General features: G+C 48.3%; 1 protein-coding gene across 1 annotated transcript in view; it reads right to left on the minus strand.

Annotated features, from left to right (window-relative positions):
- CAPN10 (calpain 10) overlaps window positions 1-20,411 on the minus strand; it is a 34,164-nt gene that overhangs the window by 13,006 nt on the left and 747 nt on the right. Inside the window, exons 2-12 of the mRNA XM_083363956.1 lie at window positions 19,344-19,440; window positions 17,228-17,431; window positions 14,793-14,924; window positions 14,144-14,340; window positions 11,593-11,810; window positions 9,838-9,979; window positions 8,082-8,248; window positions 5,479-5,762; window positions 4,196-4,398; window positions 3,015-3,270; window positions 629-834 (exon numbers count right to left, since the gene is read on the minus strand). Of these exons, the coding sequence (XP_083220082.1) occupies window positions 629-834; window positions 3,015-3,270; window positions 4,196-4,398; window positions 5,479-5,762; window positions 8,082-8,248; window positions 9,838-9,979; window positions 11,593-11,810; window positions 14,144-14,340; window positions 14,793-14,924; window positions 17,228-17,371 (1,949 nt within the window). The 5' untranslated portion in view covers window positions 17,372-17,431; window positions 19,344-19,440. The remainder of the gene's footprint in view (window positions 1-628; window positions 835-3,014; window positions 3,271-4,195; window positions 4,399-5,478; window positions 5,763-8,081; window positions 8,249-9,837; window positions 9,980-11,592; window positions 11,811-14,143; window positions 14,341-14,792; window positions 14,925-17,227; window positions 17,432-19,343; window positions 19,441-20,411) is intronic.

The raw sequence follows: 20,411 nt of genomic DNA on the forward strand, positions 1-20,411 counted from the left end.
TTCTTTCCTTACTTCCTCCCTCCCACCCACCCACCCATCCATCTACTCACTCTCCTTCCTTCCTTCCTTCTTTCATCCATCTTTCTTTCCTTGCTTCCTATCCTTCCATCCATCCACTCCTTCCCTCGCCCTTCTTCCTTCCTTCCCTCTTCCCCTCCTTCCTTCTTACATCCATCTTTCCTTGCTTCCTCCCATCCATCCATCCACTCACAATTTCCTTCCTTCTTTCCTTCCTTCCTTTCTTCCTTCCATCTATCCATCCATCCACTAAGTATACAAATGAGGGATTATGACAAATACCTCAGCTAAGGATTGAAAAGGCCAGTGAGGTCCTCAAAGTCCAATCTCCTGTTCAGCGGTGGAATCACATGTGATCTTTTGTCTACCTGCATGTTGGCTGGGGAATTCTGGGAGTTGAAGTCCATGCATATTAAAGATCCCAAGGCTGAGAAACTCTGGTCTAGAATGGCTTTCAAACAACTTGCTGTGCTCCAGAAAAAAATTGGAATTAAAATCCCCTAAATTCTCAGCCAGGTTGGCTGGATGAAATTCTGAAGAGTTGCTGCCACATATGATTGAAGAAAGTTGGATGGCTGAGTGGCTATGAAGTATTTTTTTTTCTCCTCACCTGTCTATCTTCCGTGCTACAATCACCGTGAAACTGCCCTCCGTGTCAGGCAAGTATGTTGAGGGGACAATGGCATAATTTCCTGAAGGCAGCCGGCAGGTCTGACTTATTTCCTGAGAGTAGCAATGAGGCACGCAACTAACTACTGGCTCCAACTGCAGGAAAGCTGTGGAAGGCATTTTCACACGGTTGTTGTCACTGGGAACCTGAGAAGGAATAAGAAAGTCTTCCCTGTAATCTCATTTTATGTTTCAGATATCCACAGCCTTTATTAACTATATAATTATGTCATAAAATAAGCGTAATCATATTATAAATATAAAAAATAAAATTATTTTATAATTAAAGAACTGTAACATCTCTCCCATTGCAATTCGATGGCTCCATGTCATGGTGATTTTATTATGGTTTTATCTTAAGATATTATCACCTAAGCCAGAGGTAGGCAACCTTGGCTCTTTTATGACTCGTGGACTTCAACTCCCAGAATTCCTGAGCCAGCCACGCTGAGGGGAAAGGGAAAGGTTTCCAAGCTGAGCCATGCTGGCTCAGGAATTCTGGGAGTTGAAGTCCACGAGTCTTAAAGTTGCCAAGTTGGAAGGCCCTTGATCTAGATCAGGGGTAGGCAACCTTGGCTCTTTTATGACTGGTGGACTTCAACTCCCAGAATTCCTGAGCCAGCCACGCTGAGGGGAAAGAGAGAGGTTTCCAAGCTGAGCCCTGGCTGGCTGAGGAATTCTGGGAGTTGAAGTCTACGAGTCACAAAAGAGCCAAGGTTGCCTAACCCCTGACCTAGGCTTTGCAGCATCCGCATGGTCACATGATCAAAATTCAAACGCTTGGCAACTGGTTCATATTTATGACTGTTGCATTGTCCAGGGGGGGTAACCTGATCCCCTTCTGCGACCTTCTGACAAGCAAACTCAACGGGGAGAGACAGATTCACTTAACAACCGTGTTACTAATTTAACACCTGCAGTGATTCATTTAACAACTGTGACAAGAAAGGTTGTAACATGGGGCAAAACTCACTTAACAATTACCTCTCTTAGCAACAGAAATGTTGGGCTCAATGGTGGTCGTAGGTTGAGGACTACGTGTATGTGTGTGTGTGTGTGTGTGTGTGTTTGCTGATGTTTTATTTAAACTAAATTCATATGTTAGTGATTGTGTGACCTCTGTAGGTACCATACACTTATTAAACACATAAAAAAAAACTCTTCCATCAAAGGGTGGGTTGACTCAGAACTCAAACTCAGATCTTGGCCACAGATAGCTAGCATTCACGGTTTAAAGCCTTGGTTCGAAGCTGATTTGAAAACCGCAGATTAAAATGATTGGCTGTCGTGTCTGAATAAACAGACCAACACCAGTGAACGGCGCAGTCAGTGTTTCCCCATGGCAAAGATGGGAATGCTAAGGAGAAGAGGAAGTAAAGTAGAAAAGTCCAGATTTTGGGATGGTTTGCGAATTTCAGGTAGTTCTCGGCTGAAACAATTCAGTGACTTATGACCATTTTTCACACTTGCGACCACTGCACCATCTCCATGGTGATGTGATCAGAATTTGGCTGCTTGGCAATTCTGGGAGTTGAAGTCCAGAACACCTTCAAGTGACCAAGGTTGAGAGACACTGGTGTATCTCCATAGAGATTCTCAATCATCCAGGTCCTGGTTGTCCCAAAGGCAACTGGACATCCTTGGGGTTTTTTTTTCCTTCGAAGACGTTTTGCTTCTCATCCAAGAAGCTTCTTCAGCTCTGACTGGATGGTGGGGAATGGACGGATTTATATTCCTTGCAGACAACTGGTCATTTGCATTCTCTCAGAGTTTGGCTGAGGCCGTTTGGAGGTTTACCTGTGTCATCGGGGTCACCTGCGTAGAGCAAATGTGTGTGGAGCCTTCTTGGACACAGGATAGACATTTAACTATGCACTTTGGGAGGAACACCCTTCGAATGGTGCAGGAAGATGAACGGATTTCGAGAAAACATTGCAGAGTACAGGAACCATTTACGCTTCAGTTTGAGACGCGGACAACATGGATTCATCCCCAACAGCCTGTGCCTGTCTTCAACAGTGAAGGGACAAAGGGACAACATCCTGCAGCCAAGAAGTCTCCACACACATTTGCACCACTCAGGTGACCCTGAGGACACAGGTAAATCTCCAAGTGGCCTCAACGACCCTCTAAAAGAAGGCAAATGACCAGTGGTCTGCAAGGAGCATAAATCCTCCCATTTCCCCACTATCCAGTCAGAACTGAAGAAGCTTCTGGGATGAGAGGCAAAAGGTCTTCAGAACAAGAAAGTCCCTTGCCTCCTGAAAAAGCACCTGTGGGAAAGACACTGGTGCAATTCAATTAGCAACTGTGAACCTAAATATTACCTGGAAGATATGAAACCCAATTGGACGGCACTTGTTATCGGGGCAGTGCTGATGGAGAGAGATCTTGATGCTTCTTTGTCCCAACCCGGCAGGAACCGACAAAGGGAAGCAGGGATTGGTATGGAAGGAGGAGAAGTTCCGGCTGCCTCCAGCGTTGTGGCCTTTTTTCCACGATCCCTCCAGCTGCGCCGTCTCCCACTCGCCTCCCGGGAATTCTTCATGGATGGTGTTATCCAGAACAGACAGCTTGATCTCACTTGCAAGAGACCGAGGAAGCAGAAAGGAGAGCAGGAAGAAAATAATAATAATAATAATTATCTACCATGTGGCTTTTCTTCTCAGAGTTACTGTACAGTGAGTCCGTCACGGTTCCAACTAATGAAACACTTCAAAGAACTTTCGGGCATTGCTTATCCTAAAAAGTCTTTAATCGTGAAAACAAAGTGTGGGCACAGCATGGTGGATGCCAAGATCTGAATTCCTCCCCCTTCAGCCCCTAATATCTGGCACAATTCCCTCCTCCAATTAGCAGTCATAAATCACGTTCTCCAATCAGTTTGAAGGGCAAAGCTTCCCTTCCGTTCTGTAACCTGCCATTTCTTATCTTATTAAAAACAACCAGGGGAAACATTCTTCCTCCTCCCCCCAGCTTCATCTAATTCTAAGAGCAAAGCAATTTAAAGGGAAAGGCTGCCTCTTTATATTGCCAAAGCAAAAACATCCAACGTTTGCAGCGTTGGCAGTCCTTGATTTACAAGCATTCATTTAGTGACCATTCAAAGTGGCCACGGACGGCACTGAAAAAAGTGATGTGTGGCCTTTTTCCACCCACACTTGCAAACTATTGCAGCAGCCCCGCGATCACATGATCAAAATTCAAATACTTGGCAACTGATTCCTCTTTACGATGTTTGCCGTCGAACTCCTGACAGGAAAAAGTCAACGAGGAGGCCGGATTCACTTAAGAACCGTTTCACTGATGTAAGAACTGCAGGGATTCCCTTAACTGCCGTGGCGAGAAAGGTCGCAAAATGGGACAAAACTCCCTTAACTAATGTCTCATTGAGCCAACAAAATTTCGGGCTCCATTGTGCCCGTAAGTCGAGGACTTGCCTGTAGCTTCTCCCGATTCAAGGGACAACCCGCCTCTTTCCCAGTACCACCCTCGCCCCTGGGGGTACCTGAGAGAAATTCTTCCACTGGAGAAGACCCGGAGCAGGAAGTTTCCTTCAGTGTTATTCAGGAAAGTGCTGGGAACCACCAGGTAGTATCCAGGAGACAGGTCACAACGGAGGTGTACCTCTCGGTTGAAGGAATGACAGGCTGTGCTCACAACTGGGGGAGCCGAGAGTGTCTTGGAAAGGTTGAACTGCTTCTTCTCAATCTGGAAGGCAAGAGAGCAGCAGAGAGCTGCGTCAGAGCATGCCCAGTCTTATTGCGCTGAGGTAACCCAGGAGTAAATACAGTAGACAGTGGTTTGTATTAAATGGTGGTTTATCATACACTGTCTACAAATATACCCTCGAAACAAAATACACAGACGTGGTGATACAGCAAACTCCAATACACAGCAATTACAGCAGGAAACGGACGAGAGAGAAAGACTGCAGCAAGCCTTCCCTTTTATACTCAAGCTCTTAAAGGGATACAGACTCCTGGTGAGTCATTCCTAACATTGCATCATTCATCTCGCATTATACAAGCTGGTTAGACTTTAAATCAATGTCCCGACAAGCTGAATACAGGCGGTCCTCGCCTTACAACAGTTCATTTAGTAGCCATTCAAAGTCGCAACGGCACGGAAAAACAGGATTTGTGACCATTTTTCAGAGTTACCACCTTGGCAGCATCCCCATGATTCACGTGATCAAAATTCAGAGGCTCGACAACCGGTTCATACTTATGACCGTGGTGGCAATCTGGGGTGTGTATGTCTGTGTGATGTGATCCCACTTTTTTGGCAACCTTCCAACAAGCCAAGTCAATGGGGGGAAGCCAGATTCACTTAACAACCGGGTTAGCAACTTCTCAACTGAAAGCGATTCAGCTTTAACACCTGTGGCGGGAAAGGTGGTTAAAATAGGGGAAAACTCACGTGGCCAATGTCTCACTTAACAACGAAAATTTGGGGCTCAACTGTGGCCGTTAAGTCAAGGACCACCTGTATGTTGGTGGGAAAGCTCGCATCCCTTTACAAATTGAGAAACCAGAAACGGGATTTTCAAAGTATCACTGTCTGGTTTGGTGGCAGCAGTGCCTCAGAAAAGAAGGTCCAGGAAACGCCACAACAAATCTTATTCCCAATTTGCTCCTGAAACCCAGAAAGGCCAACCAAGAGCTTCACACCACAGAGAGATTCATTTCTCTTAGCCATCTTGAGGACTAGAATCATACTTCCTGGGGGGAAAAAAAAACAACCCCCGAAAGGGCTCGTCTGCCTGCACGCCCAGCTCATCTCTCCTACCTTCCAGATGTGCAAGCCCAGGGCATGGTAATTCTTCCCTCGGACGTTATCCACCAAGGAGGGATCCGCTTCTGGGAGGCGAGGCCAAGCGCGAATCCTGCCAGCCCAATCTGTGCTGTGCTTCCGGGGCTTCTGCAGGAGGGCGATGCAGACCTCGCTCTGCTCACAGACTCTCAGCCAGAATTTGGGGTTCGTGGGGAAGGTGCTGTTGTTACGGCAACCCCCGGCCGACTGCCCTCGCACCCAGGACCCGTACAGCTTCTGCGTGTGGCTCAGCACTTTGTCTGTCGGGAGGGGAAAAGGATACGCGTCACAGCTCCGCTGCTGCTGCAGCAGTCGGAGACCCACGAGGCTTTTCATTCGGGTGAGAACCTTCGTTTTGTAAGCAGAAACAAAATAACCGAACAAAAGAATCGGAAGGGACCTTGGAGGTCTTCCAGTCCAACCCACTACTCAAGCAGGAAACAACGGCGCTGAAAAAAGTGACTTACGACCGTTTTTCACTCTTGCAACCGTTGCAGCTTGCCCCAGGATCACGCGATTAGCGTTCAGAGGCTTGACAGACGGTTCGTATTTATTTATTTATTTATTTATTTATTTATTTATTTATTTATTTAGATTTGTATACCGCCCTTTCCCGAAGGACTCAGGGTGGTTTACAGGGTAATTAAAACAAGAAATACAAAACTTAAAAACGATTAAAAAAATTACAACAGTCCCTGAAAAAGTAAAAGCCCCCAATTAGATTGCCCTCCGGGTGAGATTCAAGGTGCTGGTGATGACCTATAAAGCCCTAAATGGCGAGGGTCCGGGATATCTGAGGGAACACCTGCTGCCAGCATCAAGTTCCCTTCGTCCAGTGCGCTCCCACAGGGAGGGTCTTCTCAGGGTGCCGCCGGTAAAAGACTGCCGGCGGGTAACACCTAGGGGGAGGGCCTTCTCAGTGGGTGCGCCTGCCCTCTGGAACCAGCTGCCCGTGGAGCTGAGGACTGCCCCCGACCTCCGTTCATTCCGCAGGGTTTGCTCCTCTGTCCTGGTCCTTTTAGACCTCTCAGCGGCTTTTGATACCATCGACCATGGTATCCTGCTGCGACGGCTCGAGGGGTTGGGAGTGGGAGGCACCGTTTTACGGTGGTTCTCCTCCTACCTTTCGGGCCGTTCGCAGTTTGTAGTGGAAGGGGGGCAGAGATCTACCCCGAGGCCCCTTTCCTGTGGGGTACCTCAGGGGTCGGTTCTCTCCCCCCTCCTGTTTAACATCTATATGAAGCTGCTGGGTGAGATCATCCGTGGCTTTGGGGTGAGGTATCTCCAATATGCGGATGATACCCATTGTTTATCTCCACCCCGAGCCAACCCAGTGATGCCCTTGACGTGATGTCCCGGTGCCTGGAAGCGGTGCGGGTCTGGATGGGAAGGAACAGGCTCAGGCTGAACCCCTCCAAGACCAAGTGGCTGTGGATACCGGCATCTCGCATTGTCCAACATGTTCCATCTCTTTTGATGGGGGGAGAGCTCTTGCCTCCCTCAGAAAGGGCTCGCAACTTGGGTGTCCTCCTGGATTCACGGCTTAACCTGGAAGATCTTCTAACCGCCGTGACCAGGGTGGCCTTTGAACAGGTTTGCCTGGTGCGCCAGTTGCGCCCCTTTTTGGACCGAGATGCCCTATGCACGGTCACCCATGCCCTTGTCACTTCTCGCCTGGATTACTGCAATGCTCTCTACATGGGGCTGCCCTTGAAGTGCACCCGGAGGCTTCAGCTGGTGCAAAATGCGGCCGCGCGGGTGCTCATGGGAGTATCTCGATACTCCCATGTTACACCTCTCCTGCGCGAGCTGCATTGGCTTCTGGTTGCCCTTCGGGTGCGATTCAAGGTGCTGGTAATTACCTTTAAAGCCCTACATGGCTTAGGCCCGGGGCACTTGCGAGACCACCTGCTGCCAATGTCAACCTCCCATCGCCCAGTTCGCTCCCACATAGTCGGCCTCCTCAGGGTGCTGTCGGCCAGGGAATGCCGGCCGGCAACCCCCAGAGGGAGAGCCTTCTCTGTGGGCGCACCGACCCTCTGGAATAAACTGCCTCCGTTGCTGCGGACAGCCCCTGACCTTCGATCCTTCCGCCGTGACCTGAAGACATGGTTGTTCCAACAAGCGGGCCTGGACTAACCATGGTTTTTAATTTGTTTTTTATTGTGTAAATTGTCCCGTATTTCTTATATTCATTGTTTAATTCTTTTTTAATTTTTGTATTTTATGTCTCTTAATTTTTATTGTTGTGAGCCGCCCTGAGTCCTTAGGGAGAAGGGCGGCATATAAATGTAATAAATCCTAATCCTAATCCTAAATATTGAAAATGTTATTTGGAAAAATCCCAACCCCAACCCTAACCCTAATTCTAATCCAAATCCCAACCCTAACCCCAACCCCACCTTATTCCTAACCCTATAAAAACTATGTGTGTGTGTGTGTTTGTGTGTCACTTTTTTCAGTGCTGTTGTAACTTTGAACAGTCACTAAATGAGCTGTTGTAAGTCAAGGATTATCTGTCGTATTTTGCAAAAAGGGTTTTTTACTTTAAAAACTGGCTCTTTTTCAGCATCACATACCAGTGTAAAGGCTCTGAAGCTGTCCTTCTTCCGTGACCGGGTATCCAGTGATGACCTCATCAAATTCCGTGAAAAATTCCTCTTCTTCAGCCCAAAAATCTCCTTCCTGTAGCTGGGATAAAAGTTCAGCGCCCACCACGGGATCAAGCTGACTCCACCCTGGACCTCTGGAGAACAAAAATCGCAGTGAATATTAATACGGTTACAAAAAAAATAGCTGGTTTTGGCAGCTTACAATACGATAAATATGGTACAATACCATAAATATTCCAGAGTCACCTGGAAGCTTTACGGAATCATTTGTTACGAGATGGGCGGCAAATAAATTTGACAGGTAAATAAATAAATAAACCATGTAAAACAGTTAAAAGGTTAAAAACATCGGGCAGCCGAAAGTTAAAACATTAAAACTGAGAACAAAATGGATAAAACGAACACACTGAACTCCATCCTGGGTACTAAACTCCATACATGCAGGATAGGGAATTCTGGGATCTGAAGTCCACATGCTTTAAACTCGCCAAAACTGAGAAATTGTCAACTGCCACCTTATGCTTGCTTGTGCTTCGCTACCAGGCAATGACAATCTGCAATGAACTCTGGGGAAGGATGCTTGGGGGAAAATGAAAGTAACATCCGTATATCCCTCAGATGCTGCCTCAAGGTCATCCGGCTGGGAGAAGAAGGCGGCTGCATAGCAACCTATGCTTGAAGTGACCGTTCTGAAAATGTCTTGTTGAACATGATTGGTAGTGTGTGTGTGTGTGTGTGTGTGTGTGTGTGTGTGTGTGTGTGTGTGTGTTAGTGATGGGAGGCATCTAGGGGAGGGAAAAGTTGAACTTAGGGATTTTGGCGTGCAATTCTCAGTTTTGGCTATGCTTGATCACAATACACTTGACTTCTAATAAAGCTATTCCTTTCCCAACGGATGGTGCAAAGGATCGTTTTTACTTAAGAGATTTAATTAAGGGCGGGTTTGACAGAAACATTGTTGTAGATGATGATGATGACAATAACAATAACAATAATAATAATAATAATAATAATAATAATAATAATAATAATAATAATAAAATAGTTGGAAGGGACCTTGGAAGTCATCTAGTCCAATTCAGAACATCTTACATTTTAAGGATACCTGGTTGATACCTAGGATGTTGGCAGCAACCCGTGTCAACCATTAGTGCCAGTCAATTTGAGTGTTCAGTTGATTGAGTTTCATGTTTTATGAATAAAAGTTTTATATAATAATAATAGTAGTAGTAGTAGTAGTAGTAGTAGTTGGAAGGGACAGAGGTCATCTAGTCCAACCTCCTATTCAGGCAGGAAACCCTATACCATTTCAGGCAAATGGCTCTCCAGTCTCCTCTTAAAAACTTCCAGTGTTGGAGCATTCACCACTTCTGGAGGCAGGTTGTTCCCCTGGTTAATTGTTCCAACTGTCAGGAAGTTTCTCCTTAGTTCTAGGTTGCTTCTCTCCTTGACTAGTTTCCATCCGTTGCTTCTTGTCCTGCCTTCGGGCGCTTTGGAGAATAGCTTGACTCCCTCTTCTTTGGGGCAGCCCCTGAGATACTGGAACCCAGCTATCATGTCCCCCCCTCGTCCTTTCCATTAAACTAGACATACCCAATTCCAGCAACCGTTCTTTGTATGTTTTAGCCTCCCGTCCCCTGATCATCTTTGTTGCTCTTCTCTGGCCTTTTTTTTCCCTAGAGTCTCAACATTTGATGATGGAGTCAACACCTGGTCCGCTTACCCTTCCCTCCAGGGGCCTTTCCAACAGCGCCTCCCCCAGGGATTCCGGATCCGCAGCAGGATGGTCTCTTTCCTGGACACCTTGGAAAGATCCTGCATGTCGACCACAATGAAGGCGTGGAATTCCCCCAGCTGGCTGTTTCCTGAAGGGCAGAAAAGGGATAACGTGGTAATCACCATTTCACCCCATTTCTGAGAGCTTTCGTTAGGCACATCAGCTCCTGGGAAGCTAGGTGGGGGTGGGGGGTGGGTGAGGCTTCAAAGAGGGGGAGTGGCTTCAGGGATGATGGGTCTCCATCCACTGACCTCCCCTGGCCATTTCCTGGTCTTCCCTGCTTTGTGGGTCCCGATCCAAGCAAAGGGGGTGTCACAAGAAGGACACTAACACACTGCCTGGAAAACAGTTGGTTTATCTCAAGAGCACAGAATACAAGCCCTACAAAGGGGGTCCAGAAATTAGACATTTTTACAGAAACTTGGTCCTTCCTGAGGCATGGAGTTTGAGTGCTGTCTGTGATGTTCATTCTGTGATTGCCTTGATTGTGTGGCTCAACCTGGGAGACAGTTTTAATTAACCTTATTTGTGTTTACAGATCTTCCTTTTTTGATGTGTCAATTAAGTCTGGGTAACCTATTTGGAAGTTTTGAGGACGTCTGAGTAAAAGATTTTCCCCATCTGCTCTTTTTACTTAGCTTATTACAGATAGTCCTCAACCGACGACCACAGTGGAGCCCAAAATTTCTGTTGCTAAGCAAAACGGTTGCTAAGTGAATTCTGTCCCATTTTACGACCTTTCTTGCCACAGCGGTTAAGTGAATCGCTGCCGTTGTTAAGTTAGTAACACAATCGTTCAGTGAATCTGGCTTCCCCATTTGACCTTGCTTGTCAGAAAGTCACAAAAGGGGATCAGACGACCCCGGGACGTTGCAACTGTCATAAATGTGAGTCAGTTGCCAAGCGTCCAAATTCTGATCCTGTGACCGCGGGGAGGCTGCAAAGGTCATCAGTGTGAAAACGATCGTAAGTTGCTTTTTTTCAGGGCGGCTGTAATTTTGAACGGTCACTAAACGAATGGTTGAACATTGAGGACCCCCTGTGCTTTGTTTCTAGTCTCAGTCAGGGCTGGATTCTGTTAATGGTTAAGGGAAGTCAGAGACAGTTTACGGAACGAAATATATTTTGATATGAAACTTTCCGCAAGAGAACAACGAGACAGAAGCGGCTGTGTAAAATTCTGCCCTTCCTCTACCTGTTCTGTACCAGCCTACTATTGGCCCTGCAGATAAGGCAGGGACAACCCCTTTACAAGAAGGCAAGAGGCTGGAACTAAGCCTGCCAAATTTATGGACACAAAAGCAAACAGCAAAACAAGACACGAACCATGAAACAGGAGCTATTCAAACAGTTGCCTTCAGCAAACCAGCCCTCCCACACATTCCCCTTTTAAACAGTTCAGGGCGTGGCTTCTCTCTGCCTCCTTCCAAGGTGCCCCATTGCCTTCCTCTGTTTACTCCTGATTGACTGCCTCCTGCGTTGGGCGTCCTTGAACAGGGCCAGCTGTGGGTCATCTTCATCCACGCTGTCAGGCTCACACAGCTGGGTCTGCGTCGTGACCAGGTGGGAGGGGCCTGGCTGAGGGCTCTCATCAGCAAGCTCTCCAACCCCCTCAGCAAGCTCTTCACCACCCCCCCTCCTCCTCTGAATCGTCCGACCCAACTGCCGAACCCACAGGCTGACCCTGAATCACAACACTACCTTGCCGTGAGCTGAAGACGGAACAGCTCATTACGCTTTTCTCCTTCAGCTCCACCAACCGTCTGAACACAGTTTTCTCCAGGACTTTGCCAGCCCGTTCGCGTTCTGGGTTGTGGCTCAGGTCTTTGAGTGACCAGCGTTCAGCAAGGCCTCCAGTCAGGTCGACTAAAGCATCGGCAACCTGGCCTGCCCAGAGCTGCTCGTAAGATCCGTGAACCCTGAAAGCAGAAAGATCCGAACACCCTGTAGGATTACACAGTTGTCGTGGTATGTGGGGATGACGTCCTTGGGAGACGGGGGACGAAGAGATGCAGCCAAAGGGAAAAATAATCATGGCAATAGCACCATTTCACGGTGCTTTAACGGTACTCTCTAAGCCAGAGGTCCCCAACCTTTTGGGCACCAGGGACCGGTTCCATGGAGAGAGGTTTTTCCACAGACTGGAGGGTGTGTGGTTTTGTGTGCTGCCTGCATCTCGTGGATGGGGCTTTGCTTGTTTGTGTGGACCGGTTGCTGGCATGCCGTGGCCCAGTACCGGTCCACGGACCGGGGGTTGGGGACCCCTGCTCTAAGCAGTTTGCAAAGTCAACCTCTTGCCGACAACAATCTGGGCCCTCATTTTACCGACCTCGGAAGGATGAAAGGCTGAGTCAACCTGGAGCAGGTCAGGATCAAACTGCTGGCAGTGGGCAGTAAGTTAGCCTGCAATACTGCATTCTAACCACTGGGAAGGAAGGAAGGAAGGAAGGAAGGAAGGAAGGAAGGAAGGAAGGAAGGAAGGAAGGGAGGGAGGGAGGGAGAGGGGGAGGGAGGAAGGAGAGAGGGAGGGAGGGAGGGAGGGAGGGAGAGGGAGGAAAGAGGCAGGGAAGGGGGAGGGAGGGATGAAGGGAGGGAAGGAGGAAGAAAAGAGGGAGGGAGGGAGGAAGGAAGGGCAATACCAATAGTACTAAGACTTATATACCGCTCCACAGTGCTTTACAGCACTCTCTGAGCAGTTTACAATGTCAGCATTACTTGCATTACTTGCATATGCCCCCCCACAACAATCTGGGTCCTCATTTTACCGACCTCAGAAGGATGGAAGGCTGAGTCAACCTTGAGCCGGTCAGGATCGAACTCCTGGCAGTGGGCAGTGAATTAGCCTGCAACGCTGCATTCTAACCACTGCACCAGTCCTGCTCTCAGTTTAGCCCAGAATGAAGAAGCTCCAAAGGGACTTTCCTTACTTTCTCGGGCTGTACAGATAGTCCTCAACTTACGACCACAATTGAGCCCAAGGTTTCTGCTGCTAACGTGAGACATTTGTGAAGTGAGCTTTGCCCCATTTTACGACCTTTCTTGGCACAGCGGTTAAGTGAATACCTGCAGTCGTTAAGCGAGTAACCCGGTTGTTAAGTGAACCTGGCTTCCCCGTTGACTTTGCTCGTCCTAAGGTCACAAACGGTGATCGCATGACACCCCACCCCAGGACGCTGCAACGGTCCTAAAGCCAGTTACGGCAACGGTGATCAGCTTCTGGCAAGCCAAGTCAAACGGGGGCGGGGGGGGGAGATTCACTTAAACGACCGTGTTACTAACCTAACCACTGCAGCGATTCACTGAACAACGGTGGCGAGAAAAGTCAGAGAAAAAAATCCATCCGTCCATCCGAGTAGAGCCGGAAAGGGCCTCGGAGGTCTTCTAGTCCAGGGCTTTTCAACCTTTTCACCCATTGTACCACTTTTAGGATATGGCAACATCCGAGTACCACCAGTCACCTAGCAAGGTATCCAAAACTTGATGACCAAAAAAAAACAGAAGGAAAAAAGTGATGAAGTACAGGTAGTCCTCGACTTACAACAGTTCGCTTAGTGACTGTTCGAAGTCACAATGGCACTGAAAAAAGGCCCTTCCCCAAGCCACAGCCGAGCAAGACACCTGCCTGCCCGCTCGGCAGCACTCTTCCTCCTGTCCAAGGTTTTCATGGTTGTGAGCATTTCTGTTGAGGATTGGCAGTGGGGGTGGGTGGGTGGTGTTTGGTTTTTATTCTCCGCCCGTCTGCTGGGTGGTTGCAGCAGGTTTTGGTCACTTCACATGACCCTGGGACACTGACCTTCATAAATATGAACCAGTTGCCAAGCATCTGGATGTAAATCACAAGACCCTGGAGATGCTGCAACATTCCAGCTGATTGGCGCTTCTTCTGGGCTCAGCAGAGGTGCCAGGATCAGCGCTGAGCTCCAGCTGGATCCTGGCACTGATCCTGGCGCTTCTGCTGAGCTTCAACAGCCCTGCAGCTCCAGCCGTCTCTCGCTCAGACTTATGCGGTGCTGCCACCGGTTCAGCTCATTCCCCTCCTCTGCTACCACTTTTCTAGGATGGTCGTGTACCACCTACTAGGTGCCAATGTACCACAGGTGGTACCCATACCACTGGTTTGAAAAGCCCTGCTCTAGTCCGACCCTCTGCTCGTGCAGGCTTAACAGATGTCTCGCCTAGCAAAAGGAAATTTTGGGCTCTTGTCGCAGTCGTAAAGCGAGGACTACCTGCGCTGGGAATGAAGATGACGTACTTGGCGTAAGCTTTCTCCAGCAGGGGGAGCCAAAAGACACCTTCCGTCTGGCACTGGGAGAAACAGAGCTTGCCTCCAAGACAAGGCAGCCGATCATCGATGGTCACCTCCACCCAGTGGCCAAACTGCCAGATGCGACAGGTGAAACAGCCTCGGTATTTCTCATCCTTCCACCTGGGCTGACCTGGAGGTATCACCTGGGATAAGAGAAGAAATCGCTGGTCAGTACAAAGGCTATTGGTCGAAACAGCCATCAGTTTCCTACGCTGGAGGGCTTCTTAAGGCCTCCCGTCCATCCTTTCTGGATATCCCAAGGTTCTAGTCCTTAGGGAGGGCAAAGGCTCTTTGACAACGCACGTGGAGCAGGATCCAGGGAGAACGATGCTTTCCCCCCAAAACGTTCGCATCCCGCTCCATCTCCTCCTGCCTCCCCAGAAATTAAGGTTCCCCTCCTTCCGCTGAGTGCACACTTTTGACTTAATTTGAATCATTTCCTTTGGCTGCGTAACTGCGGCTTCGTGAACTTGGGCGAGGCCTTGGGGGCAGCAGATGCAGGTTTCATTATAGCTAAATAAAGTTGAACGGAGGCTTCGCTTAGAAATCTCGCATTCTGAGGGACTTGCACCTCAGGTGGCAGGAGGGTCTTTACCTTGGTTAGCAGGTATTTATTTTTCTGCAAAGCGGCACAGGCACAGAGAAACCAGCAATCCCCCAGCATGCCTTGCTTGACCTGCCATTCCTGTTGATTGTCTGAAAATAATCGAGGTGAAGAGCAGATTTCCTGACGGGGAAGAAAAAGGGAATTTAGAAAGGAAACGTGCTATGTTTGCAATCTTCTTCCTCCCTCCCTTCCTCCCTCTTGCCTGCTCTCCCTCCCATTCCTTCCTTCCTTCCCTCCATCTCTCCCTCCCCTCCCTCCCTCCCCTCCCTCCCTCCCCTCCCTCCCCCTCCTTCCTTCCTTCCTCCCTATTCCTTCCTTCCCTCCATCTCTCCCTCCCCTCCCTCCCTGCCTCACTCTCCTTCCTTCCTTCCTTCCTCCCTCCCTCCCTTCCTTCCCTCCATTTCTCCCTCCCCTTCCCTCCCTCCCATTCTTTCCTTCCTTCCCTCCGTCCCTCTCCTCCCACCGTCCCTCCCATTCCTTCCTTCCTCCCCTCCATCTCTCCCTTCCCTCTCTCCGTCCCTCCCTCCCCTCCCTCCCTCCCTCCTCTCCCTCCCATTCCTTCCTTCCTTCCCTCCATCTCTCCCTCCCCTCCCTCCGTCCCTCCCTCCCCTCCCTCCCTCCTTCCTTCCTCCCTATTCCTTCCTTCCCTCCATCTCTCCCTCCCCTCCCTCCCTGCCTCCCTCTCCTTCCTTCCTTCCTTCCTCCCCTTCCTTCCCTCCATCTCTCCTTCCCCTCCCTCCCTCCGTCCCTTCCTTCCTTCCTCCCTTCCTTCCTCTTTCCCTTCCTTCCTTCCCTCCATTTCTCCCTCCCCTTTCCTCCCTCCCTCCCTCCCTCCCATTCTTTCCTTCCTTCCCTCCCCTCCCACTGTCCCTCCCATTCTTTCCTTCCTTCCTTCCATCTCTCCCTCCCCTCCCTTCCTCCCTCTGTCCTTTTCCTCCCTTCCTTCCTTCCATCTCTCCCTCCTCTCCCTTCCTCCCTCCCTCTCCTTCTCCTTCCTCCCTCCCTCCCTCCCTTTCTTCCCTCCCTCCCTCCCTCCCTCCGTCCTTCTCCTTCCTTCCACCCTCCCTTCCTTCCTAAATTTATATGCCGCCTGACTCCCAGTGACTCTAAATCTGGACAGTTATTATTGGTGCAAAGAAAGATGGGTTTTTATTGTATTATTACACTGCCCTGACTTCTACACTATGGCTTTTACGTATATACCACTCAGTGTCTCTTTAGAATGGGGCCATCCATACGTTTTATAAATAAAGAGATGTAATAACAATTACACTCATTTCCCATGACTGCGTTCTCAGAGTGTTTTCGTCCTCCAATGTGCATTTCAAAAAAAAAAAAAACTGACCGAGAGGTGAAGATGTGTACGCAGTTGAACTGTCACAACTATTTAACAAGAAATTAGCCCAGTAAAAGCATGACAGTGGGAACCAAGATGGATCTAGCATTTCAGCTGGAGAGGAGGTTGTTTATAAATGTGTCCAGTGGAGTTGGGGAATTTCCTGAGCTGGAAATTCTAGGAAGATTGAATTCTGGTAAATAGTAAGGTTATCGCCACGTTCGATCAAACGCACTTAGAATTCCCCTGAAGATTTTCTGCTTTGCAGGATATCCTTGCTTTACAACAGTTCATTTACTGATGCTTCGAAGTCACAACGGCGCTGAAAAAAGTGACGCAGGCTCGCACGATCCAGATTCAGACGTTTGGCAACTGACTCGTACTTATGACGGTTGCAACGTCCTGAGGTCGTGCCATCCCCTTTTGCAACCTTCTTACCAACAAGGTCAACAGGGAAAGCAGACTCGCTTAACGACCGTGTGACTAACGGAGCAAGCGATTCCCTTAACAACTGTGGGAAGAAAGGTCGTAAAGCGGGGCAAAATTCACTTAGGAACGGTCTCGCTTAGCAACAGAAATCATGGGCTCCATTGTGGCCCTAGGACCCCCTGTCCTAGGTCAAGGACTACCTATATATGGGAAGGTCTTTAATAATAATAATAATAATAATAATAATAATAATAATAATAATAATAATAATAATAATAATGGTGATGATGGTGATGGTGATGGTGATGGTGATGATGAAGAAGAAGTTGGAAGGGACCTTGGAGGTCATCTAGTCCAACCCCCTGCTCGGGCAGGAATCCCTATACCAGGGGTAGGCAACCTCGGCTCTTTTATGACTCATGGACTTCAACTCCCAGAATTCCTGAGTCAGCTGACTCAGGAATTCTGGGAGTTGAAGTCCATGAGTCATAAAAGAGCCGAGGTTTCCTACCCCTGCCCTATACCATTTCAGACAAAGGGCTGTCTTTGCAGGCAGGCATCTTTATTTCTGCTTTCTAAAATATGGAAAAACAGCTTTTGGACGGCTGTCTAGATAGGAAAGCGCTACTTTTACCCACCACGATGTTTAAAAACAAACCTGGGGTCTCAGCCAATAAATTTCTCCCTTGAACTGAGCCAAGGGAGTAGAACAGTTGAAAAACAGAGACTCGTCGCTAGCTGGAAACGCCAGGTCCTTGTAAAGGTCTCCCTTCCGATCTGCCGAGACCCCGACTCCCAGCATCTTTTACAAATCTGCAAGGACCTGCAGCCCCTTCAGAGGCAATGGGGATCTGATTTAAATCTGCAAAACATGTTAGGAGGCCAGGAGAGAGAAACTGCTTTAAAATGGCATTTGAAGAAAGGAGGCACAGCTGGAAAAAGCCAAAGGTAGCAGCAAAAGGAGAAGAAAGTTTTTGAACAAGCCAACATAGAATAGGGCAGGGGTAAGGCAACCTCGGCTCTTTTATGACTCGTGGACTTCAACTCCCAGAATTCCTGAGCCAGCCGTGCTGAGGGGAAAGGGAGAGGTTTCCATGCTTAGCCATGCTGCCTGAGCAATTCTGGGAGTTGAAGTCCATGAGTCATAAAAGAGCCAAGGTTGCCTAACCGTGGCCTAGGCCTAGGCCGCTTTATGACTCATGGACTTCAACTCCCAGAATTCCTGAGCCAGCAATGCTGAGGGGAAAGGGAGAGGTTTCCATGCTTAGCCATGCTGCCTCAGGAATTCTGGGAGTTGAAGTCCATGAGTCATAAAAGAGCCAAGGTTGCCTAACCGTGGCCTAGGCCTAGGCCGCTTTATGACTCATAGACTTCAACTCCCAGAATTCCTGAGCCAGCCACGCTGAGGGGAAAGGGGGAGGTTTCCATGCTTAGCCATGCCGGCTCAGGAATTCTAGGAGTTGAAGTGCACAAGTCATAAAAGAGCCAAGGTTGCCTATCCCTGGAATAGGGGAAAAAGGCTTGATGAGAACCTGCAGTTATATTTCGTTTTTCTTCTTCTCCACATTTTTAAAATGTGCTTCTTCTTTTTCTAACCGAACAAAGCATAGGATAAAGTCATAAAGGACAGAGGAAAAAGGAGGAAAGCGTACAGATGCAATTTCAAAGAGAAGGCCAACCTTGAAATATCCATACTTAGCAGCAGTGATATTTAAGGAAAAATATCATTCAAAAGAATTACGGTAACCTGCACAATTCCACACCACAAGACGAGAGGTGTTTCAGAAAAGAGGCCTATCGGTGATCGTGGGCCTTGCCTAAAAATCAGTGTTTCTCAAACTAAGCAAGTCTGTGTCAGCCAACAATGGGGGCTTCTGGGAATTGAAGTCCTCCCATCTTAAAATGGCCAAGTTTAAGAAACATTGCACTAAACCAGGGGTCTTTCAACTTGGCCCTTTTATGACTTGTGGACTTCAACTCCCAGAATTCCTCAGCCAGGCACGCTGGCTGAGGAATTCTGGGAGTTGAAGTCGACAAGTCATAAAAGGGCCAAGTTGGAAGACCCCTGCACTAAACTGACTTTGCAGGTTCAAGGCCCCTTGTTCCCACCTAAAGTAGAAACAAACTCCATGTGAACTTATTTATTAAACTTATTTGTGGCTCATCTCATTTCAAAGTGGCGTCAAAAAATACGCCTGGTTGGTTTGTTAAAAAAAGGTAATTCTCAACTTGCAACAGTCCATTTAGCGACCAAACTTAACAATGGCACTGAAAAAAGTAATTTACAATCTTTTTTCACATTTACAGCCATTGCAGCATCCCTGTGGTCACGTGATCAAAATTCAGTCGCGTGGCAGCTGGTTCATACTTACGACAGTCGCAGTGTGTCCCGGGGTCACGTGATCCCCTTTTGCGACCTTCAGACAAGGAAAGTCAATGGGGAAGCCAGATTCACTTAACCACCGTGTTACTAACTTAACAACTGCAGTGATTCACTTAACAACGGTGGTGAGAAAGGTCGTAACATGGGGCAAAACCCACTTCACAACTGTCTCACTTAGCTATGGAAATTTGGGGCCCAATTGTGGTTGTAAATCAAGAACTACTTGTATTTAAAAGGGGTGATAAACCATGATCTTGACATTCCCTTTAAAACTGCAGATTTATTTTATGTTTTAATCCAAGCTGTACCATGTGCTTTTTTACTTCTACACTAAAGATTACACTGATTTAATTGCATCCTCTAATACATACAGGTCAGCTAATTTGCTTACCATGTCGCTCCTCTCTTTTCATCAGCTGCAGTTGCTAAAATCTCCGGACGCCCCAACTACATCCTGATTAATCGACAAATTGAGCAGATAGAAAAGGCTGCAGATAAAACGCAATTCATAACCAATCAAAGTCTGGTTGTAGAGAGGAATACCTGAGCTTGTTATCATCATCAAACTGTGCATGTTCTGCCAATGTGGCTGCTAGATCTTTAAGCAACCTAGCTAAACCCACGATGGTGGGAACGCAGCCACAACCAGTGACTCACAACTTCGGAGACAGAACAACCAACTGAATAACAGAATAGCAGAGTTGGAAGGGACCTTGGAGGTCTTCTAGTCCAGGGGTCCCCAACACCCGGTCCGTGGACTGGTACCGGGCCGCAGCATGCCAGCAACCGGTCTGCACAAATAATCAAAGCCAGTGGGGATGCAGGCAGCACACAAAACCACACACCTTCCGGTCCGTGGAAAAACCTCTCTCCACGGAACCGGTCCCTGGTGCCCAAAAGGTTGGGGGCCTCTGTTCTAGTCCAACCCCCTGCTCAGGCAGGAGACCCTGTGCCACTTCAGACAAGGGGTTGTCCGATTACTTCTTAAGAACCTCCAGTGTTGGAGCACCCACAACTCTTGAAGGCAAGCCGTTCCACTGGGTCAACTCAGCTCAAAATCTGAGGCTGTCTTGCAGCCACCTGGGCCATTTATGAACCAAGACCCATTCTGTTAGGGCCACAGGTGCCCTGCTCGTTCCCGCCCAGGGTCTGGCATTAAACCTGCCCCGTACTGCAGAATCAGAAGCCAGATTTGGTTGCTGGAATTGGGCATGTCTAGTTTAATTTTATTTATTTATTTTATTTTAGTTCCATTTATATCCCGCCCTTCTCCGAAGACTCAGGGCGGCTTACAAGCTTAGCAGTAGCCTTCATTCTATGTATATGCCTGCTTATTAGGGCTTTCACACACACACCCAATGAAGAGAAGGGCGAGGGGGGAAAACGATAGCAGCCTTCCAGTATCTCAGGGGCTGCCCCAAAGAAGAGGGAGTCAAGCTATTCTCCAAAGCGCCCGAAG

The sequence above is a fragment of the Vipera ursinii genome (assembly GCF_947247035.1).
Source record: "Vipera ursinii genome assembly, chromosome: 5".
Classification (NCBI taxonomy): domain Eukaryota; kingdom Metazoa; phylum Chordata; class Lepidosauria; order Squamata; family Viperidae; genus Vipera; species Vipera ursinii.